Source organism: Aspergillus eucalypticola (genome assembly GCF_003184535.1).
Source record: "Aspergillus eucalypticola CBS 122712 chromosome Unknown BO83scaffold_3, whole genome shotgun sequence".
Classification (NCBI taxonomy): domain Eukaryota; kingdom Fungi; phylum Ascomycota; class Eurotiomycetes; order Eurotiales; family Aspergillaceae; genus Aspergillus; species Aspergillus eucalypticola.
This window is the reverse complement of record NW_020290277.1, coordinates 443,454-465,622: the sequence shown is the minus strand read 5'-3', so window position 1 is coordinate 465,622 and position 22,169 is coordinate 443,454. Positions and strand designations below refer to the sequence as shown.

General features: G+C 51.8%; 6 protein-coding genes across 6 annotated transcripts; 4 read left to right on the top strand and 2 right to left on the bottom strand.

The window, feature by feature from the left end:
* The first annotated feature begins 837 nt into the window (after window positions 1-837).
* Window positions 838-3,929, top strand: pakA (mitogen-activated protein kinase kinase kinase kinase STE20). The gene is made up of 4 exons (XM_025530320.1): window positions 838-2,920; window positions 2,974-3,073; window positions 3,124-3,458; window positions 3,511-3,929. Exons 1-4 carry the CDS (start codon window positions 944-946, stop codon window positions 3,613-3,615), a joined length of 2,517 nt encoding a protein of 838 aa, XP_025392089.1. The 5' UTR covers window positions 838-943; the 3' UTR covers window positions 3,616-3,929.
* Window positions 3,930-4,683: 754 nt separating this feature from the next.
* Window positions 4,684-7,671, top strand: BO83DRAFT_374906 (ESCRT-0 subunit protein HSE1). The gene is made up of 8 exons (XM_025530319.1): window positions 4,684-5,111; window positions 5,193-5,242; window positions 5,321-5,355; window positions 5,419-5,494; window positions 5,558-5,825; window positions 5,875-6,489; window positions 6,546-6,752; window positions 6,808-7,671. The coding sequence occupies exons 1-8, from the start codon at window positions 5,072-5,074 to the stop codon at window positions 7,407-7,409; spliced, it is 1,893 nt and encodes a 630-aa protein (XP_025392088.1). The 5' UTR covers window positions 4,684-5,071; the 3' UTR covers window positions 7,410-7,671.
* Window positions 7,672-8,089: 418 nt separating this feature from the next.
* Window positions 8,090-10,172, bottom strand: BO83DRAFT_454193 (uncharacterized protein; the record flags this gene model as incomplete). The annotated part of the gene is made up of 2 exons (XM_025536956.1): window positions 8,090-9,830; window positions 9,903-10,172. 2 exons carry the CDS (start codon window positions 10,170-10,172, stop codon window positions 8,352-8,354), a joined length of 1,749 nt encoding a protein of 582 aa, XP_025392087.1. The 3' UTR covers window positions 8,090-8,351.
* Window positions 10,173-11,008: 836 nt separating this feature from the next.
* On the top strand, window positions 11,009-12,058 carry BO83DRAFT_454191 (oxidoreductase, short-chain dehydrogenase/reductase family; the record flags this gene model as incomplete). The annotated part of the gene is made up of 4 exons (XM_025536955.1): window positions 11,009-11,226; window positions 11,296-11,496; window positions 11,591-11,742; window positions 11,847-12,058. 4 exons carry the CDS (start codon window positions 11,009-11,011, stop codon window positions 12,056-12,058), a joined length of 783 nt encoding a protein of 260 aa, XP_025392086.1.
* A 157-nt stretch (window positions 12,059-12,215) lies between these two features.
* Window positions 12,216-19,665, bottom strand: BO83DRAFT_454189 (type I polyketide synthase; the record flags this gene model as incomplete). The annotated part of the gene is made up of 8 exons (XM_025536954.1): window positions 12,216-12,373; window positions 12,425-13,097; window positions 13,153-17,477; window positions 17,537-18,476; window positions 18,527-18,889; window positions 18,939-19,207; window positions 19,264-19,408; window positions 19,465-19,665. 8 exons carry the CDS (start codon window positions 19,663-19,665, stop codon window positions 12,216-12,218), a joined length of 7,074 nt encoding a protein of 2,357 aa, XP_025392085.1.
* A 134-nt stretch (window positions 19,666-19,799) lies between these two features.
* Window positions 19,800-21,374, top strand: BO83DRAFT_454186 (zinc-binding alcohol dehydrogenase family protein; the record flags this gene model as incomplete). Its single annotated transcript, XM_025536953.1, has 2 exons — window positions 19,800-20,336; window positions 20,395-21,374. The coding sequence occupies exons 1-2, from the start codon at window positions 20,225-20,227 to the stop codon at window positions 21,372-21,374; spliced, it is 1,092 nt and encodes a 363-aa protein (XP_025392084.1). The 5' UTR covers window positions 19,800-20,224.
* Between the last annotated feature and the right edge of the window lie 795 nt (window positions 21,375-22,169).

Sequence of the window (22,169 nt, the reverse complement as noted above, 5' to 3'; positions counted from 1 at the left end):
AGTCCCAGTCCCAGTCCCAAATCTTCAAAACTAAAAAGCACCTGGCTGGGTCCTTCCCTTCTCCCACCTCCTCTTTACTAACTACTAGTTACGACTTACTGTACACCGTACTAGTAACAACCTCTCTTCCACACCCCCATGGCCATTCTCCGTGCCTTTTCCCACTTCTTTCTCCATCATCGTTGGTTTCCCAGTGACGGTTGCATTATTGCATTTTTGGCGCCGCAGATCTGTGTGCTGAGCTGTCGGTTATCTGCAGTTTTTCCTGCATCTCAGTGAATCATCATCCTCTCATCTGCTGTCTTGCTTTCTTTTTCCCTTATTATTTTCCCTCTCAAGTATTATTTCCCCCCTTCCCCTCTTTATTTTATTTTATTTTATTTTATTTTTCCTTTTTTATTCTGTCACCCCCCCAATATTATCCCTCAGAAGAGCCAGTCACCGCCTCTGTTGGTCGAACTCCGTCTTCTCAGTTCTGATCCATCCAGCGGCTCTCCACGTGCTAACCACTGGTTGACGGTAGTCCGCGGCTGCTACTTTCGCGCCCTCCCTTGCGTCGCTCAGGCATTCTGGGTCCCTCTCTCACATCTCCGATTCCTCCGTTCATCCATCAATACTCACCCGGTTGGGGCTATCGATCTGACCGTGCAGCATCACCACCACCACCACACCATCAATCCCTCCCACCCCCCCTCCCTCCCCATCCCCGCCTAGTGGCCTTGTTCGTCCACCCTATCGTCGAAACGGACGGTAGGGACTACTGCTGCATTGCGCACCGCCTCACCCGGTGGCTTTCTTTCCCCCCTCCCTCCAATCAAACCATTCATACGCCAGTCGCTCAACCCTGCTGGTGCTGCTGCGCTGCTGCTGCTGCTGCCAGTCGGCCGACCTGTCCCTCCACGCACCCCCCCAAAACCCACTCTCCCCCTAAATCTTGCACGTCATGAATCACGATAGTTTCTCTTCCCTAAAATTTCGACGGTCGTCTAGCAAGCTTCACAAGGATCCTCCGAGTTTCAGCTCCCGCATCCTCAAGAGCCAGCAGAGCAACACGTCACTAAAGCGGCACCCTTCAGCGCCCGTCTACCCCCGTTCCTCCACCGGTGGGAGTCGTGAGCACTCGCGGACGAGATCCAACGCCTACGGATCTTCTTCATCCTCCCTCGAGCAGAATAGCGGCGGCCCGTCTCCGGTGCTCGCTGGCAACCAACCTGGATACTTGTCGAACACCAACAACCCCTCCAAATCCCGCCCTCCCCACTCGGGTCGTTTCTCTCTCACCGAGCAAAGCTCAGATGAATTGATCGGACCCCCGTTTGACAGCCGGGGCATGCTCAGTTCATTGCAAGAAAATACCACCGAGACCGTCCCCCAAAAACCCCCAAACCTCCGATCGGCCACCAGCCCCGAATCCCGAGGATTGAGACAGTCTGCCAGCTTCACGGCTCTACAGAACCGGATGGAGACATTCGTGCACAGGAATACTGACAATGATCGCCCGGCGAATCCGAAACGTTTATCCGATGACGGGGGAGGTGGTGTTGGCTCGCGCCCATTTGGCGGAGGCCGGAGCAAGAAGAGCAGTTTCTCCAGCTTCGTCAATAGCATGCTAGGCTCCCCCCGAGGCATCAAGATCTCCGCCCCAGAGAATCCGGTGCACGTTACGCACGTTGGCTATGACAATCAGACCGGTCAGTTCACTGGCCTCCCGAAGGAATGGCAACGGCTGCTGCAGGAAAACGGTATCTCGAAAAAGGAGCAGGAGGAACACCCGCAGACGATGGTCGATATTATGAGGTTCTACGAGAAGAATGCTCAAGGCGATGACGAAGTGTGGCACAAGTTTGACCACGCTTATCCTCAGCCGCAGTCGATGTCCAGCCCCATCTCCGGGGCACAGACTCCTGCTGTCGGTGCCGGGTCCTATGGCCCTACTTCAGCTCGGACGTCCCCTCCGACGAGTCCTCGCTTTCCACAGAACCATGAGGGTAGCTTCGAGAACCCACGTGCGCCGCCTCCTATTCCTCGTGGGCCTTCGGCGGCAACCCCAGCGGTGGGTGGCTTTGTCCCCAATCGAGCACCGCCAAAACCTCCGACCCCTGCCAATATCACACCGGCTCGGCCTGCACCTCAGCCACCAACCGCGGGATCATACAGTGCTGCGCCCGCACGTCCACCCCAGGAGGCCTATTCTCCTCCGCAGTTCGACACGCCTCCCATTCCGGAAACGGAGCCCTTGCAGTCTGAACCTAAGCCTCAGTTGAGCAGGTCGAACTCCAGAGCCAATGGTACGCCCGTACCATGGCCGACCCACAATGTGCCTACGCCGGCTCAATACCAGCAGAAGCAGGAGCAAGCCATGGCCGCGGCCCAGCAGGCGATTGCTACTATCCAACTCGACCGGAGCCGCAGTCAGCGTCAACAACCGCCTACTCGCCAGGAACAGAAGCAAGCTCCGGTCCAGAGCCCACCCCACCATGTCTCCCCGGTGGACGAGGCTGCACGCGCCGCTCCTGCTGCTCGCCCCCGACAGCGACCTCGCCAGAGCAATGCGATGGATATCAGGTCGCGACTCCTTGCCATCTGTACGCCCGGGGACCCTACTAGACTGTACCACCATCTCAACAAAATCGGCCAGGGTGCGTCTGGTGGTGTCTTTACTGCCTACGAGAACAACACCAACAAGTGTGTTGCTATCAAGCAAATGAACCTGGACTTGCAACCCAAGAAGGATCTGATCATCAATGAGATTCTGGTTATGAAGGACAGCAAGCACAAGAATATTGTCAACTTTTTGGACAGCTACCTCCATGGTCTGGACCTTTGGGTGGTGATGGAATACATGGAGGGTGGCAGTTTGACTGATGTGGTTACTTTCAACATTATGAGCGAGGGGCAAATTGCGGCTGTGTGCAGAGAGGTAAGCTTTCTTGCTTCGTCGCATCTATATCGCATCTCACTGACCTTTACTAGACTTTGAGTGGTTTACAGCACCTTCACTCGAAGGGTGTCATTCACCGTGATATCAAGTCGGACAACATCCTTCTCTCAATGGAGGGAAATATCAAACTAAGTAAGCTGCCTTCATGATGCCCCGAGTGTTCATTTTCTGACGTGATATAGCCGATTTCGGATTCTGTGCCCAAATCAATGACTCGCATAACAAGCGAAACACTATGGTCGGTACACCGTATTGGATGGCCCCTGAAGTCGTTACTCGAAAGGAGTATGGCCGTAAGGTTGATATCTGGAGTCTGGGTATCATGGCCATCGAGATGATCGAGGGTGAGCCTCCTTATCTTACGGAATCGCCCCTCAGGGCCCTGTATTTGATCGCCACCAACGGCACGCCTACCATCAAAGATGAGCACAACTTGTCGCCGGTCTTCCGTGATTTCCTGCACCTTGCTCTGAAGGTGGATCCTGAGAAGCGAGCTTCGGCGCATGACTTGCTCAAGGTATGTCACACGGACAAATTCTATCATAAATCATTACTGACTGCTCGATCAGCATCCTTTTATGTCTCTCTGCGCGCCCCTGAACCATCTCTCGCCCCTCGTCAAGGCCGCGCGGGCCAGCAGAGCCCAGGAAAAAGCTCAAAAGGGAGGCGCCTAAGTGCCGTCACTTTGAACTGTTACTATATACTTCGATGTCTTCTGTCTTCTCTCTCTCAGATACCCATTACCCCTGATATTTCATATTTGCTGGACAAAGACGCTGGCATTGCATATGGCAGACCCTTGTTCGCAACTTCTCGTGTTGGCGATTTCGCATCTCCTGTGAATGTCTAGAAGGCGATGACCTCATCCGGATCATGATTTGTCTATCCGTTCTCCTTTTCTTCGCTTGGCTTGATCTTGAATCGCTGGCCACTTATCACCTGCGGAAATATCCTCTTTTTTTTTTTTTTTTTTCTTTTTCCTTTTTTTGATGAGAATTTTCTGCAAGATTCATTCTTTCGACGTTGGCTTTTGAGCGAGTGAAGAAGCCTGTACAATCTTCTGGGGCCCTCCGTCCAGCTATTGTCAATATTGTCGTTTGTGAGTGCTTATTGTTGCCAAGGAGCCGAAGCTCAAGAGGAAGCTTGAAGCTTCATATAATGAACGGGCGCCGGTGGCCGGCGTGGTGATCGGCCCCCATCTTATTGTTACTTGTCTTGCAGCTGTTGGGTTGTTTCCCATCTCCATCTCTTCCAGCGACCGATATTCTTGATGATTTATGAGGCATTTTCCCGACTGTTTTGACGACGAAAAAAAGAACAAAAGTGTGGAGCTTTTGTCTGTCTTGTTCTTGAGTTGACGATTATTATTTGAGCGGTTACATTGATATAGAGGGATCTTTAAGTGCCATGGGGCTATTACTCATGTGTGAGGGATGGTCATGATTCATATTCTTTGCTAGTTTTATCGTGAAGACCACGATGTGACTTTTATTACCTTTCGATCAATCATCAGGAATCACCCGGGGTATATCTTTATCACAGTCAATACCGAGTAGTTGTTTTAAGTAGAATGTAGAATATCGAATATCGAATTTCGTCATTGCCTGCCAACTTCAATAAAGGCAGTGCCCCACTAGTCCAGAAAGGGGCGAGTCTCGCTTAATCGGGCGTAGCGCGGCCAGTCAGCGTCAGAGGCGCTGCTCTCCGTCGCCGCGATCACCTGCTGAGCATCAGGTGGCAGCCTGTCTTTCCCATTCCCCTTGACTATCCAGGTGCTATCTCTTCCTCCCTGTCCTTCGTTGTGGTTCCATACCCAGTCCTGGTGGAATACTGCGTCTCCAAGGGATCTTGACCCGCAAGCGCCTCAATTGATCCCGATCTCGTTTACTTCGGCTCCCGCTGACCGCAGTGTCCCCCCGCATCGGGTGTCATCTCGCGGCCTGGAAACAGTGAACCATCGATCCTACAACAAGGACAACCGGACTTGCATTATTCGAGCAAATTCCTTGAACATACCATATCTTGTGCTGTCTGCCATACAGCAGGATCTGAATCAACTCGTTCGCGTGAAATAATAGTCCGAGTTGCAACGCAGTGATTGTCCCGGGCGCTCGGAGACATAACCCCGTGATGTTTCGCGCACAGCAAAACGCCTTTGACGATGCAGTCGGTATGAGATAGCCCTTCTCTATTGCACTTTGTGCAGCTCTACCATCCTCTACGTGCTGCTAATCTGAGTGTTCTGGCATAGCCAAGGCGACCGACGAGAACCTGACTTCCGAGAACTGGGAATACATCCTGGTACGCAAACCCACGATTGTTTAACCTACCGTTCACTGGCCGAAGGATATATATCTGACTGGAGTTCTTGGTACTTAGGATGTCTGCGATAAAGTTGGTGCCGAGGAGTCAGGGTATGCTTCGCCGTTGGTTGTCCTTTCCGGTGCACGTCATTCTGACAATGGATTTGTTTCTAGAGCGAAAGATGCTGTCGCCGCTATGATAAAGAGACTTGCGCACAGAAACGCCAATGTGCAGCTTTATACTTTGGAGGTTCGTGCTGGATACTGTGGCATCTCCGGGCTTGGGGGCTTACGTGTACTGATACGGGTATAGTTGGCGAACGCCCTCGCTCAGAACTGCGGTCCCAAGATTCATCGCGAGCTTGCGTCTAGGAGCTTTACTGATGCTCTGCTGCGTCTAGCGAATGATAGAGTGAGTTGGGCTTCTACCGACGAAGAGCATCGCACTTATACCGAGCAGAACACCCATCAACAGGTCAAGTCGAAGATCCTAGAACGCATGCAGGAATGGACGGAAATGTTCGCCAGTAACCCAGATTTCGGTATCATGGAACAAGCATACATGAAGCTGAAGACTCAGAGTAAGTTCTCCAGCAGTTATGGATAGTGGAGTGAAGCTCACTACTTTAGACCCGAACCTGCAGCCTCCGTCGAAGCCCGGAAAGCGGGAAATCACCGATTCAGATCGCCAAAAGGAAGAGGAGGAGCTGCAAATGGCTCTTGCATTGTCGATAAGAGAAAAGGCCACGATTGCCCCTGCTCCACAGCCCGAGGCCAGCTCCAGTGCTGCTCCAGTCAACCAAAACCAGACACCTGCTGCCACGTCCCAGGCCGTCCCCTCGGGTACTTCTGCCGCCACAGTCTCGCGCGTGAGAGCCCTGTTCGACTTTCAGCCTTCAGAACCCGGTGAATTGCAGTTCCGCAAGGGAGATGTTATCGCTGTTCTCGAGTCCGTCTACAAGGATTGGTGGAAGGGTTCCTTGAGAGGCCAGACCGGCATCTTTCCCCTTAACTACGTCGAGAAACTTCCTGACCCGACGGTGGAGGAGTTGCAGCGGGAAGCCCAGATGGAAGCCGACGTGTTTGGTCAGATCAAGAACGTTGAGAAGTTGTTGACCCTTCTGAGCACTCGCAGCTCTGAGCTGAATGTGCAGGACAATGAGGAGATCACGGCATTGTACCACTCCACATTGGCCATTCGCCCCAAGCTGATTGAGCTCATTGGGAAGTACTCGCAGAAGAAGGGTAAGATTTCGACACTCCATTAAGTTCTTCCCTTCCTCTCCGCTAACACTCTGCAGACGAGTTCACACAGCTCAATGAAAAGTTCATCAAGGCGCGGAGGGATTACGAGTCTCTGCTGGAGGCGTCCATGGCGCACCCCGCACAACCCCAATATGGCCGACCGGCTCAACCTCCATACGGCTATCCTGGTGCCGCCCCTGTGGGATATCCTCAAGGTCCGCCACAGGCTGATCCTCAACGCTACTTCAGTCCCCGTCCTCAAGGTGAGTACCGCATGGACACCCTCACAACTCACAGCCTATGTCTAACATCTAGCAGAATCACAAGCGCCTCCGGCCAACGCGCCAGCATTCTACGGCGCAGACCAAGCACACGCATATCCTCCCCCTTCACAATCGCCCGATCCCCGTCAGACACCACCTGCTGGCGCCCCGTATCAGCAGCCGCAGCAGCCGCCGCCGCAGCAGCGCCAGCCCTCCTCGGAGTCCTACCAGCCCGTGTACCATCGTCCAGAATCCACATACGAGAACCCCCAAGAACTCGGCACATCCGTCTACGATTCCCCCGTCGAGCATCCCGCCAGCCAGAGACCACCATACCCCGGCGCCGTGCAGGTCCCCGCCGCAGTGCAGCAGCATTTCCAACAGCAACAGCAGCAGCAGCCGCAACAACAGCAACAACCGCACCCGGAATACCCTGCTTCAGGCTACGCTCCTGAAGACGCCTCCAGACCCCCTCCTGCCCACCAAGCACAGCCTCCTTACCCTTCACACCAACCTCCGCCTATGCACCAGCCCCCGCCTGTCCCAGGTACATCCACAACGCCAACACCCTATCCTGCTCTGAACGCCGGAGGGGGATACCAGGCGTATAACCCGTCTCAAACGGACGTATCTAACCCCGCGTCATTCTACCGGTGATTTTGTACCATTTCATTTAGGCATGATGTAGTAGTTAGTGGTCTTAGGCAGATGTTGTTGAATTGATATCCTTTACGCATTTCATTGATTGGGGTGTGCTTGATTTATAGGGCTTCTTATTCTCTCTTTTACCCTGGCCTGATAGTATTACGTTTGTTGTAGGTGTACTTTTAGCGATCTAGCTACTATCTGCGTGCTATTGCTGCCTTTATTGAAAACGAATTCATTCGAGAAATAACTAGCTGATAATTCCAATATGAAGACGAAGACAAAGTCCCGGAACCTCGTACATCCGACCAGGTAGATTATGCAAACGCACTAATTTTTCAATTCAATGAATTGCATTAACTTGTCACTTGAGTAAGCCCGTAGAGTCGGTGACACATTATCTGAGATATCTATCATACATTTCGATTGTCTTCGCCATCAATTTATCGCATCTCATCTTATCCCGTTAGTTTGAAAAGAAATCAGCCATCTCATCCACCTCAACTCTCACTCGCACTCATCAGCGAAGCTCTTCATCATGGCTCGTACATTCGTTAAGAAGAAGAAAAGAAAAAAAAAAAAAAGAAAAGAAAGAAGTAACTCCATCCCGGGGTATACTCGAACATGGAAAAAAACAAAGGAGAGAAACACGACCCAAACACCGCCGACGCCATCCATCAGTTCACTCTTTTTTTTTTTTTCTTTTTTTTTTTTTTTTCTTTTACCACTTTTCATAATAAAAGCAACAGAACAGAACACAAACATTGAAGAAAAACAAGGAGAAAACACTTGAATACACAATAAAAGAACAAGAAACAGGGGGAAATACAGGAGAAAAAAAGCGAAAACAGATTGAACAGACAAATCAGAATAACAAGGTGAGAAACACTCAACTCGAATCAGATCTCACATCATCACAAACCACAGTGTGAGAGAAAGATAAGAAAGAGGCAGCTAAAGCTCATACCCCTTGGTCATAGTCATAGCTCTCTCACAAACTCTGAAGCGAGCCTCAAAACCACCCCAGAAGTTGAACGCATTCCAAGGGGCCGCCACTCTCACGGTTTCGCCAGTCCACTTGAAGACCTCAATGGGGAGCATTTCACCCTTCTCACTCCTGCGCGAAGTCATATACTTCGGACCGACGATATAGCCACGTCCGTAGGCAAGACCATACCCCACGGCTTTTTCATCATCGTCGCTTCGCTCAGGGTCGACGTTGAAGTCAATGTATCCGACCTGCTCGTTGTGTTCGTCGACCTGGTTCAGGCCGTTGCAGGTCCCAGCGTACTGGAGGTAGACGCGCCACTTGACATTGTCGTTTCTGAATCGGTGGACGGTCAGGCGTGGGACCTTTTCCCAATCATCGTCATCATCATCATCATTATCGGACTCGGGAGTGTGATGCTGAGTAGTGCCTTTCTTGTCCAGCATTTTGCGCATCTGGTCGACTTTGTCGCAGTCCAGAGCGAGGATCATAGCTCCCTGCAGTTTTCCGAGAGAGAAGGTGGCGCGCGCGGCAGGATCGTTGCGACGGGGTGCGTTGATGTCGAGAGAGAAGTCCTCGTAGCCCCAGGGGTCGATGACGTTGCAGCGGATGACATATTGGCCTTGGAGATTGCCCAATCTCAATGGAGTGATGCTATTGGGGTTCACGAGCTGCTTGAACAGGTTGTGGCGACTGAGCTTGGTCTGCCACACCTGAGCGATAATAGTATCGTCGTACAACTTCTCGTTCATACCGGCGGCGTGGATCTTGGCGACTACTCCGGTGAGTTTCTCGGCGTGCTCGCTCCAGGTCAGAAGTGTCCAGGTACCGCCGCGGCCCGGGGTAGTGGCGATCAAGAGACCGTTGATATTGGCCACGGCTTTTCTGAGTTTCTCACGCACGTCGAAATACAGCTGTGGCATGAGCTGAACGGGCTCCAGGGTTCTGTCATGAGCGGGGACACCCATCTCAAAGGGGTAGTCAAGCGAGAGGAAGTACTTCTTCAGGAAGCGGCGGTAGTCAAAGTTCGCCTCGAAGGTCGGCACATATTCCTTGATGTGGTTGTCTGCCAGACTGGCGAAGCCTGCATCCAAGCCTTCTTCGAAGGAGTCTGCCCATCCGATGACGGTGGCCGGGTGACTGATCTGGAAGCTCAGACCGGGGATGGAAAGAGCAATGCTCACGAACTGCTGGTTGTACACGTTGTGCAAGACAATGGCTTTTGACTGCTTTCTCTTGTCGGGCACGCCGTCTTCCTTGTCGAGGAAGTACTTGGCCATGAAGAGAGAAGGGTCGAACAGAGCTTCGTCGGAGGGAGTGACCTGACGAGCGAACTTCTTCACCCGCCAGTCAGCCTTTTGCTGCTGATAGTCCTCCTGCACGGTTTGGTACATGTCGTACAAGGTTTTCTCGAGGAGGAGGACCGAAGGCGAGTCATATTTGCACTGGTTCGTCTTTGGTCAGCTTTTGTTTTTTTAAGATTGAGGATGAAAGGGATAGGGGGGGTAAGTGCTTACGTGTCCGTCTCTGTATTCTTTCTCAAGCAGAGCCAACAGCTGAGCAACAGTATTAGAAGGCTCATAGGGGATGCCGAAATGCTGAAGCTGGGCAGCTATCCAACGCTTCACAGGCCGTCTGCTGGGTGCAGTGACCGGTTTCACGGGGAACAGCGTGTCCAGGATCAACGATGAGGCTCTGGGGATACTGGCTACGGTGACTCCATAGTCATCGTAGGTATATGGGCCGTATTTCACGAAGGAGGGACGTTGAGGGAATGCACTATCCATGATGGTTGACTATCTGTATGCCAATGATGGATAGGGAGATAGTTTATGATGGAAGTGTATGCAGAAGCGCGATGAGAAACGAGATGAAAGATGAGATGATTCGAGATTTCACCTTGTAGAAGAAGGAGATGAAGAGGTAGAAGGTGCTGTGTTTGTGCGAGAAAGATGAGGCCCTCACTCCCTGTTGTATACAACGCGTCTTCAAGCGAGACGCGTTGCCTCTTCTGGGACATCAGTGGACTTTTTATTCACGCAGCTGGCACTACGCCACGTGATGGCTACTCTTTCTTATGAGGGGGGTTTGGCTACAAGGGTAATGTGCTGTGTTAGTAGCTGTGTGAGGTAGGGCATTTTACAAAGATTCTGGTGAAGCAGAGGACTTTAGTAGTGTAATGTGTGTTGGGATGAACATCCTATAACTGAGTCTCGGCCTAGGGCTACTCAAAAGTATAACTGCAGTTCTGTATACAAGTCAATGGTGTTGACGGTAGCAGTGATCACATCTTGCGCACAACATGCACAAACTAGAATAATAGTATAAATCCGTAGAGTCCTATATCTCTCTTATCAGTCAGATTAATAACTCGATCTCCGACCACTCCCAGATGAAGGAAGCTATCCAGGAATCAGAAGAAGTCCGTCCATCCCGGCTTTAAGTTCGGAAGCCGACAGCCACACATACAACTCTAGATTAAATCCTCGGAGATCAAGCTTCGGCCCACCAACTCCGCTGTCCGGTTCTACCGATCACTACTACTCGATCTACTGAAGCATATAAAAGCTATGATGATGATGCAGTTTAACATATCCAATTCAATAATTCAATCCAAAACACAATGTCCTTCCCATACAAACACATCCTCGTCATCGGCGCCACCGCCGGCATCGGACGAGCTCTCGCATCACGCTTTGTGCAATCCGGAGCCAAAGTCACAGTCGTCGGACGACGCAAAGAGCGCCTTTGTGAGTTCGTGCAAGAGCACGGCGAAGACAAGGCCAATGCAGTGCAGTTCGATATCAGTGATTTGGATAAGATTCCTGGGTTTGCTGCTGAGTAAGTACCTTCTACATATAAACCACGATCATATACAAGAAGAGCTGCTAACCAACCTATCTTCCATAGAATAATGACCAAATCCCCTACAATCGACAGCATCTTCCTCAACGCTGGCATCATGCTCCCCACCGACATGACTGACCCTGAGAAATTCAACCTGTCCAGCTTCTACAAGCAAATGCACGTCAACTTTACTAGTTATGTTGCGTTGACGCATGCCTTTCTACCCTATCTTACCAAGAAAGGGGGAGAATCAAGCTTGATTTAGTGCGTGCCATTCCACAATATCCATATATATATATATATATATACTATCAGACATGACAGTATATACTGATCAAATAATCATCATGATGTATAGCACCACATCCAACATCGCCATCGTCCCCGCAACCTGGATGCCTGCATACTCTTCCTCCAAGGCCGCCCTGGGCGCCTTCATTATCTGTCTGCGGGATCAGTTGCGTAAGACTGAAGTGAAGGTTATTGAGGTATCGCCGCCGGCGGTGCAATGTGAGTTTACTTATTTCTATTTATAGTAGTACTTCTACTGTCTTGTTTCATATAAGTATCCGTCCTAAGATATATTTTTGTCTGACTAACTACTACCTCTGCAGCCGAACTCCACGATTTCATGGGTGAAGAAGGGCGTAAAGTCGGTATGCCCCTGGAGACATTCACGGACGAGGCATTCCAGGGTCTAGTGGAAGGAAAGGACGAAATCATCGTGGGAGGTATTGGGCCTAGGGATGTGTTTTTGGATATTGCGCACAAGCGCCGGGCCGCGGCTACGCAGTTGGCGAGGATGTTGTTGGGGGATAAGAACTAGATGATGGATGAGTCGTTTGGATAAATATATAGCCTAGTAATAGTGAGATCTAGCTGTTCCTTGTATGGTGGTGTTTTATAGCACTCATATGTTAACAACATATCCTATCTAGCCTACTGCAACTTCTATATCGAACCAAAGAGCCATTCTATGCAACCTACGTAACAGTAACAAACGAACTCAGCGTAGCAATCTTCTCCGCCAACACCCTCACCGGCTGTGCCCCAATAAACTCAAACGAGGATAACTCTGCGCCCATTTCACGACTGACCCAGTTCTGAACCTCCGCAGCCTTGAGCGAGTCAACTAAAACCCCTACCGTCAGTAAAAGCCTATAATGGAATATCATCAAGGTATAATACTAACCACCCAATGCCGAAAAAGGCAACTCCAAATCAATAGCCTCTGCCGACGACGCCATCGCCTTGGCCAAATACTCCTGCAGTGCCTGATTCACGACGCGCACCGCCTCATCCACGGACTCCGCCTTCTTCAGCAACGTGCTGGTCTTGACCACCCCAGCTCCTGCCTCCTCGTTAGCAACAACTTGAATGCGGTGATCGAATTTGCGATCGAATTGCCACGAAGCTGCCCCGTCGGTGCGCGGTAGCGTGTCCGTTAGCCCGGCGATGACTTGTGCCGGGACTGGGGTGATTTTTTGGACGATCACGCGAAGCAGAGTTTGCACCTCATGTTGCAGAATCTCGGTACCCTCAAGGTGTCGGTATCGCTGGCGTCGCTGCTCCGGTGTTTCGGCGACGTCGCTCAGTCCGCTGGCGTCTGGGACTAGGCCGATGTTGATGCTGTGTCCTGGTAGGTGGTGCTTGCGTCGCCAGGTCATCAGCGCGTCCATGTACCCGTTTCCGGCTGCGTAGTTGGCCTGGCCCATGTTTCCGGTTATACTGGCTACTGATGACAGTGTCACGAAGAAGTCTAGCGGGGTGGAGGAGAACGCCTCGTGGAGGTTCCATGTCCCCTGGATCTTGGGCTCGGTGGATTGCTTCCACGCGTCGAAATCCATGTGCTCAAACATACCGTCCTGGTAAGGTGAAGTTTAGCTTTAAGAATTCTTACTGGGCTGCAATCTGACTTACCTTCAGAACAGTTGCACATTGCACGATACCACGAAAGCGCCAGCGACTTTCTTCAGCTCGGGTCAACAAACCTTGCACCTCATCCCGGCTGGCAGCGTTGCATTGCACGATATCTGTTTGCACACCGCGGTCTTGAAGCTCTTTCAGTGTAATCTGCTGTGTCTCCCGAACAGCCCCAGAGCGGCTCAAGAAGAGAAGATGACGGGCGCCACAGTCGACAAGCGTATTGGCTATTGCAATCCCGAGAGTGCCCAGCCCACCGACCAGGATATAGGTATTCTCCGCAGGCAGAGGGGCAGGATCTGGGAGGGCTGGCACAATTGGCACCTTGCCTGAAGCCTGAAGATCGACTATCACACGGGTACCGCTGTCGCGTGCTTGCGCGACAGCATCTGCAATCTGGGAAACAGGGAAGGAAGGATAAGATTGGACACTGGTGAGGACGTCTGATCCGAGAAGATCCACTGCGCGATGGAAGTTGGCCTGCAGCTGACGGGGAGCTTCGCGGAGCATCCTCGATACTCGTACAGAGCTGACAGTGCATCCACGGTCAACGAATGTCTGAGGCAGAGCAGCTAGGTTCAGCTCCTCACTAAGATCCACCAGCCTGCCGCTGTAAGCCAAGCAACGCGCCGCAAGTCGACTGACAGAGCCTCCCAGGCAGCAAACGCTGAGCTCTACCCCCTTGCCCCCGGTCAGCCGTTTGACTGTCGTATCAAGCTCCCTATGGATGGGAATGATTCTCTCATGCAATCCAGCATACTTGGAGCGCATCTCATTGACCCCATTCTCGCCATCGACCGCCACGTACACCTGCATGCCAGCAGCCAGAGCACAGTCCATCGTGGCGCGCAAGGTCTGGCTAATTGAACCAACTATGAGAACCGACGAAGCAGAAGCCCCGAAGCTGCCAAAGAGGCTGGCGTAGGCAGCTGCAAATGCAACTGGCATGGAAACCGACTTTGCCTGATCCTGGAGTAATGGCGAATGCCAGATGGCACTTGCTGGAAGACGTACATGGGTGGCTAAAGCACTGGACCACGCATCACTGGGGATAGCACACAAGACTTCGTCTCCTACTTGGAATGCTGAACCGATAGATGCTCCAACCTGGCGGATCACCCCGACTGCTTCGATGGCCGTTATACGTGCCTCTGGGGAGATGCCACCTTTGCCGGTGGGCTCACAGATGGACACCTTGTGTATTTGCACCTCAACTAGATCACCGGCTAAAGCTGTATTCAACCGGTCGTCCAGCTCCCACCAAGCGTCCCTGATATCCTGCGACTTGTTGCAGAGGTGCAGTGGTCTCGAGTCCTGCGCAAGCTCTGCCATCGTAGGACGCGGACCATGTAAGAGCGCATCCATGCTTCCATCCACTGGAGCAGTCGCGACGGCTCGCGGAACAAGCAGACAATTGTCTTGCACATAGAATTCCCAATCATGCGGCCGTGATTGAGGCTGCAATGTTAGCTGCAACACGTGTGCAATGCTGCGCGCCAGAGTATGAGGATCATTGTCCTTTTCGGAAACAAGCAATTGAGGCAGCACGATACGGGGGTTTTCATTGCGTACAGTCCGCAGAAGTCCCGTCGTAGCCCCAAAGCCTGCATAGCCAGACGCCTCGTGCTCCGGGCACTGTGACACCCAGAGGAGACACTTTGCTTCCAACAAGGACCGAAAGCGTGAGATCTCATTTGACGCCCAGTTCGTTATCCACGGACGCTGCAGCTCGATCAGTGATATGATGGTTTTATCTTTTATCTCTGAAGCCTTATCGATATCTACCAGCTCAATCTTAGAGCCGAGGTTGCCCACGACGCCATCTAGCTCATGTAAAAGAGGACCAACCGACTCATCTGCTGCGCTGCTCAAGATGTAGACTGTGGTATCCAACTTCACCAGAGCATGTTGACGGCGAAGGAGAAGATAGCCAGTATCATCAATCGAGCTCTGCACTTCCCAGTCTGCATGGCCCGCATTGCGTATTACTGCATCGTGCTCTTCATCAGTCGCTCGAGCAGCAATCCAAGAATCCGGCCCAGTAATAGGAAGCAGAGAGTCGAGCAGGGATTTCGCAGTATCACCCTTCCAAACATTAGGATGATCAACAATGACCGCATCATAGGCGCATTCTCCCAGCAATTCCGTGTCTAGATCCTGCAGTGAGGCAATTGGCAGAACCTGACACCCTTCCAAAGATCCCTGAATGGCCTTGACCTGATCAGTTGATCCCTCAATGTCAGGGTCAGATAGAACGATGGTGAGCTGCTGTAGTCGAGGTCGATGACTGCATTTCGGCGCATATGGCTCGAGGGCTTCAAGCACCTGATCCGTGCTTCTGGTAATCACCGCCAGGACGCGAGCATCTCCATGAGTGTGGCAGACCCGGCCAATCCAGCTCTGTAGTCCATCAGATCGACAGACTTCTGGACCACAGAAAGAATCTACGAGTTCAGCCCATTGAAGTGTCGAGAACCGGCTTTGCTGGATATCCTTTTTGGTCGAGTTACCGGACCGCGTAGGCACGCGACCTAATCGCACCCCTTGCAGAACCACTCCCGGCTGCTGCCAGGATGGGTCGGATGCGATCGATTCCGAAAGTGATACACCGTTCTCGTAGCGTGTCTCGACATGCACATCATATCGGTCACCAGCCTGCAAGGAGAAGTCTGTCGAGAGATAAAGACGCTCTACTCCCACGGGAATATTGGCGTTGTGGTTGGTCAGGGCATCTGAGCAGGACAACACGGCAGCCTGGAAGAGGGTATCCAGCGCGGTGGGATGGACAAGACATGGAGATTCACGCTCATATGGCATCGTCTGCTTGGTATTTGGTGCGACTCCAGTGACGTATAGACGAGACCCTGAGTCAAAGGCTACGCCAGCCATGGACCGGAAGGTCGGTCCCAGACTGACGCCCCCGGTTTCCGAAAGCCATTCATAGACGGCCTCAATCTCAGCCTTCTTTGCCATAGCTTGCGTCTGTAGCACTCGTTGTACAGTGCTCTGCCAGTCTGCAGCACATCCCACCCCATCTTCATCAGCATACTGTGGAGCAAAAGCACCTTTCGCATGTTGGACCCAGGATGAATTCTCAGGCAAGGAGAAGATGCCGAATTCGTACCATCCATTCATGCCGCGATGCGGTGCCACATGGAGAACCACTTCCAGACCCCGTTCGTCTGGAGGAATTATAACTCCCCGGAAAAAGTCAAGATCATAAAATTCAATCCCCTCTAACCACTTCGTAGTGTCTGCAAGCTGACGGGCTGCCTCTGCAACCATGGACACTATGCCAGCTGCTGGATATACTATAGAGCCAGCCACCACATGATCCGCAAGCCAGGGCAATTCCGAAACCCGGAGGAAATTACGCCACCGCGGCTCCAGATCGTTCTGGTAGTCCCAAGGCATACCGAGGAGGTCATGACGGGGTTCTGTGCGCTGTCGCAGCCGGGCTGATTCCAGTGGCTCATGCCAGAAGCTGGACTGATGGTTCCAGGCGTAAGGTGGAAGATCTCGGCTCACTTGTGGCCTTATGCCGTCCAGAAAGCTTTGGTTTGCTGTACCTAGGTCGATCGCATAGCCCAAGCACCACAAGAGACCGGCAGCTTGAAGGGCGGTCTGCCGAGAGTTCTGCTTGCGCAGCATTAGACTTCTGTAAGGAATGGAAGCCAAATCAGCATTGGCTTCCTGCAGGGTTTGATTGAACGGCCCTTTTAGAGCTTCATGTGGGCCAATTTCCAAGAAGCCTGCCCACTTGACTGGAACTACTCGCCGTCTCCCTCGTCCTTTACCGGCCTCGGTCATGGTAACAACTTTGGTGACTGCCGCAGCAAATTCAACTGGGCTGACCAGGTTGCGCACCCAGTATGCCGCGTCTAGATCTGCTGGCTGCAAGAGCTCTTTTGTGACAGACGAGAACATAGCTATGGAACGATTGTACCTGTCAACCGGCTGAATAGCTTCAATGGCTGCTTTATAGTCGGCAGCCAATGCTCTCATATGCGGTGAGTGGTAGGCAGTGTCTACGCGCAGCTTGCGCGCAAAACGACCGTCTGCTTGCAAGCGCCCCTCAAGCAGGTTTATCTCGTCTATGTTGCCGGAAAGAGTGACACTCGATGGGCTGTTCACACAAGCTACCACCACGGAATCTGGGGGTAGGGTCTGCAAATACCCCTGCGCATCAGCGGCAGAAATACCAGCAGCCAGCATACCACCGCGGCTCCCACTTTCAGCAATCCGTTGTGATAACACACCGCGGAAATACGTCACTCGAATGGCATCCTCATGGGTCAAGTAGCCGGCCGCATAGGCAGCCCCTAAAGCACAGGTCAGTTATTTCCTGGAGGGTAACCGGACAAAATGAGAGGAGACATACCAACTTCACCACTGGAATGGCCTACCACTGCCTTGGGGCTCACTTCCCAGCTCCGAAGCATGTCTACCAAGGCAATCTGTAAAGCACAACAACAGGGCTGACTGCGATCAGGTCGATTAACGCGGCTAGTCGTTGCATCCGCACGGATCTCCGCGAGCAAATCCCACGGGCAGTCAAGACTCCGCAGCACCTGCTGACTGCGTTCTATACTGGCCGCAAACACAGGGTTTGTCAATAGCTGGACGCCCATCCGTGGCCATTGGGCACCTTGGCCCGTGAAAACGAACGCGAGGTGCGTCTGGTTCTTACGGCTTGCCCGAGGGAAAGTAGGCAAGCCCGCGGCCATCACATCCCGCAGCTCTGCTAGTGAATCCACCACAGCGAAGCTGCGAAACGGGAGCTGGGATCGCCGTGTAGCCAACGTGTGTGCTACACTTGGCAATGACATGCCTTTTCTTTTGCCATACGCGGTTGAATCGAGGAAGTTCTTCCACTTGTCCGCCGTACGGTCTAACCCAGATTGATCATGCGTAGAGACCACAACGACTTGGGTTATCCCTTCTGTGGTGTCAGACAGAGTTTGCGTCTTACCAAGATACTGCGCTGTGCTCTCAAGAATAGCATGAGCGTTGGCACCCCCGAAGCCAAAAGAGTTGATGCTTGCACGTTGCGGCAGATGAGGTGGCCACGGTGTGGTGGTGTTGCTTAAGCGCAAACCCCATTCCTCCAGTCGGATCTTAGGGTTCAGGTTTGAGAAGCCTGCATTAGGGACGAGCATTCCCTTCTCTAAGCAAAGAACTACCTTGATTATGCTGGCTACCCCGGCAGCACCCTCAGTATGTCCTAGATTACTTTTCACGGATCCGACGTAAACAGGCTCATCGCCTGGCTTTCGTTCGGCACCAAAGCTTGCTCCAATGGCAGACAGTTCAGTAGGATCCTGATGACGCTTTTAGTACCTCATCTCGTAACAATGATCTTCGTACTAACACCAATTGCTGTCCCAGTTCCATGGGCTTCAAAATAAGACGTATCGCCCATCGATAATTGGGCTTGAGAATAGGTTGATCTGATCAAATCAGCCTGGGCGGTCGCATTCGGCATGGTGATTCCCGGGGTACGTCCATCCTGATTAGAGCCAGTCGCACGAACGATTGCTCTAATCGCGTCACCATCTTCCATGGCTTTGGACAAGGGTTTAAGCAAGATTGCACCGAACCCCTCACCCCTACCATACCCATTAGCCTTGCTATCAAAAGAGTGACTGATACCATCAGCGCTGAGCATATGCATGTACGACAGCCGCTGGGTAAAATTCGGATGCAATATCAGGCTTACTCCAGTGACTAACGCCTACAATAATCAGCTGTTATCCTCGGATCATATATGGAGGCTCTCTTACCTGGCTACATTCGCCTGTACGTAGTGCCTGGGTAGCCAGATGCAGCGCCGTCAAGCTGGACGAACAGGCCGTGTCCAGCATGATACTGGGACCACGAAGATCAAAGAACCATGAAAGGCGGTTAGCCAGCATAGTTCTTCCATTACCTGTGGCCGAGTTATGTGGCATGTCCATGATATCTCGGGTTGACAGCAGCTCGTAGTCATTGGTCATGCATCCGCTATAGACACCGGTAGAACTACCGGGTAGTGATTCCATTGGCACGCCTCCTGGGATCATATTTCAGTTTATCATCTCCCGAGACACTGTTAAGGAATCTAAATACCATTTTCAAAAGTTTCATACGCCACTTCGAGCAGGATGCGCTGAACAGGATCCATACCTGCAGCCTCCTTGGATGTGATGGAAAAGAAGGGTGCATCGAAGCGGGATGGATCCTCAGCTAGAAAGAAGCCACTATCGTGATTGATCTAACGATCCGCGGTTAGTTCCAGCAGTATTCGTTTGCCATGAAAGGCGAACATACAGCCCCTTTGCGCTCGTGACTGGGATGTTCCCAGGCTGAGGCTTGATAACGACTAGCAGGAACACGCCCATGCTCCCTTCGACTCAGACGCAGCGTATCCCAAAATCCTTCAATAGAAGATGCTTCGCCAGCAAAGCGACACCCCATGCCAATGATTGCAATTGGCTCTGGGCCAGATGTGTCTTTGGCTTGCTCTTCCATTGTGGCTGATGTTCAGGATGGTTTCTTCAATCTGTCAAGTGAATAAATACAGTTCCCGGGTCTTCCTTTTAATGGCTCTGCCATCAGATACCAGATTAGACTCTTCAATAGTCTTGACTCGTGATATCTATCATATTAGAAATTGACTTTGATGCGTGACGTTTTTGCTGGCTGCTCTTAGGATGGCTGCGGAATCTAGAAACATTCAGGCATGTAATGCAAGATCCCAAGAAAGGTAACTGAATGATAAATGACGCAAAGTCTGCTAGCTATAGCCCTGCTTCATCCTTTACGTCCTAAACTAAGTTTGATCTTCGTTACTCCATCAAGGCAGGGCGCAGTCATCGTTCATTGTGTGAATTCCTCGGTAGAGAACTTCCTTATCGGGCCAAGCAGATCCATGGAATCGGTTGCTATATAGAAGGGATAAGACTGTAGGCTGATATGCTCACTTGATAGTTCTCGAATCTAGATCAGGGTCTCGATTCCATTCCAAGCCGCTCTTGAGTTAGGATTTGAGTTTGCCATTGCCAGTGGACGCCTATTAGGATCAATTACCATGGCTGTTCAGCGCGCTGTCATTGTCCGAGAGCGCGGTCAAGTTACTTTGGCCGATGATGTGCCGATACCCGCCTTGCCTGATGAGTATATCCTGGTTAAGACACAAGCAGGTAAGTGTGGTTTTCATCTAGAGCACCCGGGCGCAAGTTGTTAACAATGTAAATATAGTGGCTTTGAACCCAACGGACTGGAAGCATGTTGACTTCGACACCTGCACAGGAACCATCGTCGGCTGTGACTACGCCGGCGTCGTGGAAACTATCGGACCACGAGTCAGGAAGCCTTGGAAGAAAGGGGACCGCGTGGCCGGCTTTGTGCACGGGTGTAACGTGAAGCAGACTCAGGGAGGTGCATTTGCGCAGTATGTCATCGCGAAAGGGGACATACAATTCAGGGTGCCGGAATGGATGAGCATTGACGGAGCCGCTTGCTTGGGTGTTGGCATGATGACTATCGGCCAAAATCTGTATCAGTCCATGCAGCTCCCTGGCCCTGGAATGGCATGTGATAATGAGATCGCGGATATGCAGAGAGACGAAAAGGGTAATAATGAGGATATCCCTAGCATCCTGATCTATGGTGGTGCAACGTCAACAGGTTCTCTCGCGATCCAATTTGCAAAGCTATCGGGGCTGCGCGTCGTCACAACGTGCTCAGAAGTTAGTCGTGCCTGGATGCATGAACTGGGTGCGGATGCCGTCTTTGACTATCACGATCCTCACGTAGGTGACCGGATCCGTGAGTTTACCGATGATACCCTCGAGCTAGCTTTCGATACAATCTCCACTAACCAAACGGCTGCTATCTGTGCCGCTGCCATTTCATCCTCCGGGGGCTGTTACAATGCACTGCTAGACGTACGCTGCCCGCGAGGCGATGTCGATACGCATGTTTCCATGGCATACGATATGATTGGAGAGCCATATGTGATGGGAGGCAAAGAAGTCCAGGCCCAGCCGGAAAATCTCTCATTTGGAGCGCAATGGGCGAATACCGTCGAAGCCCTTTTGCAGAGCCGTCAGGTCACATCCCAACGGTTCCAGGTCAAGCCAGGAGGCCTAGCCGGGATTGCTTCGGGGTTGGATTGGCTGCGGCAAGGCAAAGTGCGAGCCTCAAAGCTGGTGTATAAGGTCGATGAAACTGCTTGATGCTGCGAGGCTGGAAATTTTTGTTAAGCCATGAGGTCAATCACCTGCCATTTTTGTGATTGATGTTGTACAAGGGGGGTTGAGGAATGGATTAAGCCGTGCGGAACGACAATAGCGGGTCCGTCCATCAGAGAGGGATAGTATCTCCCAATGTTCACCTGCATCCCATGTCTTTCACGATCGTCATGTAGATGGACATACCGCAATTTCATTGGATAAATAGCGATGCTTAGTACCTAGACTATACGGACAATGGACCAATAAGAGCCACCGGAGCTTTTCATCAGATTTCCAACTAGTGGAGCCCGCGCGCAAGGGCCAAGTACCCGTGAGCGCCCTTATCAGGAAGATGATTGAACTTATATGGACCGATGCATTGGCTTCCTGTACCGGCAACATCCAAGAATTCGCGCAGAACAGCGAGATAAAGTTCGTCTAGTAAAACATACCGGATCACTTAACTCGGCATTTACCATCATCAGTAGGTCGTGGGGAATGCCACTAATTCAGTCAACATCTTACGTGGTGGGTTCTAGTCATACCGCTGGGATCGACAACGTTCGTGTCACCTTATGGCGTCATGAAACGATAATCAGCATCGCTGTTAACTTTCACCAAGTATGGCTTGCCTATTACTTGTGAACAGTATGGGAATCCTGCATACCTCCGATGAAAGTGGATCACGCATCTCCCTGCCGACCCCGCTACCCACATCATAGATAACGTCAGCCTCTGCAAGGACATCTTTGATAGACAGATAGCTTACTATGGATGCTAGTTTCTGTCATTGTACTG

Coding starts and splice junctions, on each gene's coding strand:
- BO83DRAFT_374906 (XM_025530319.1), top strand. CDS start 5,072: ATGTTTCGCGCACAGCAAAACGCCTTTGACGATGCAGTCG. Junction 5,495..5,557: donor TGCAGCTTTATACTTTGGAG/GTTCGTGCTGGA, acceptor ATACGGGTATAG/TTGGCGAACGCCCTCGCTCA. Junction 5,826..5,874: donor CATGAAGCTGAAGACTCAGA/GTAAGTTCTCCA, acceptor TCACTACTTTAG/ACCCGAACCTGCAGCCTCCG.
- pakA (XM_025530320.1), top strand. CDS start 944: ATGAATCACGATAGTTTCTCTTCCCTAAAATTTCGACGGTCGTCTAGC. Junction 2,921..2,973: donor TTGCGGCTGTGTGCAGAGAG/GTAAGCTTTCTT, acceptor GACCTTTACTAG/ACTTTGAGTGGTTTACAGCA. Junction 3,074..3,123: donor GGAGGGAAATATCAAACTAA/GTAAGCTGCCTT, acceptor GACGTGATATAG/CCGATTTCGGATTCTGTGCC.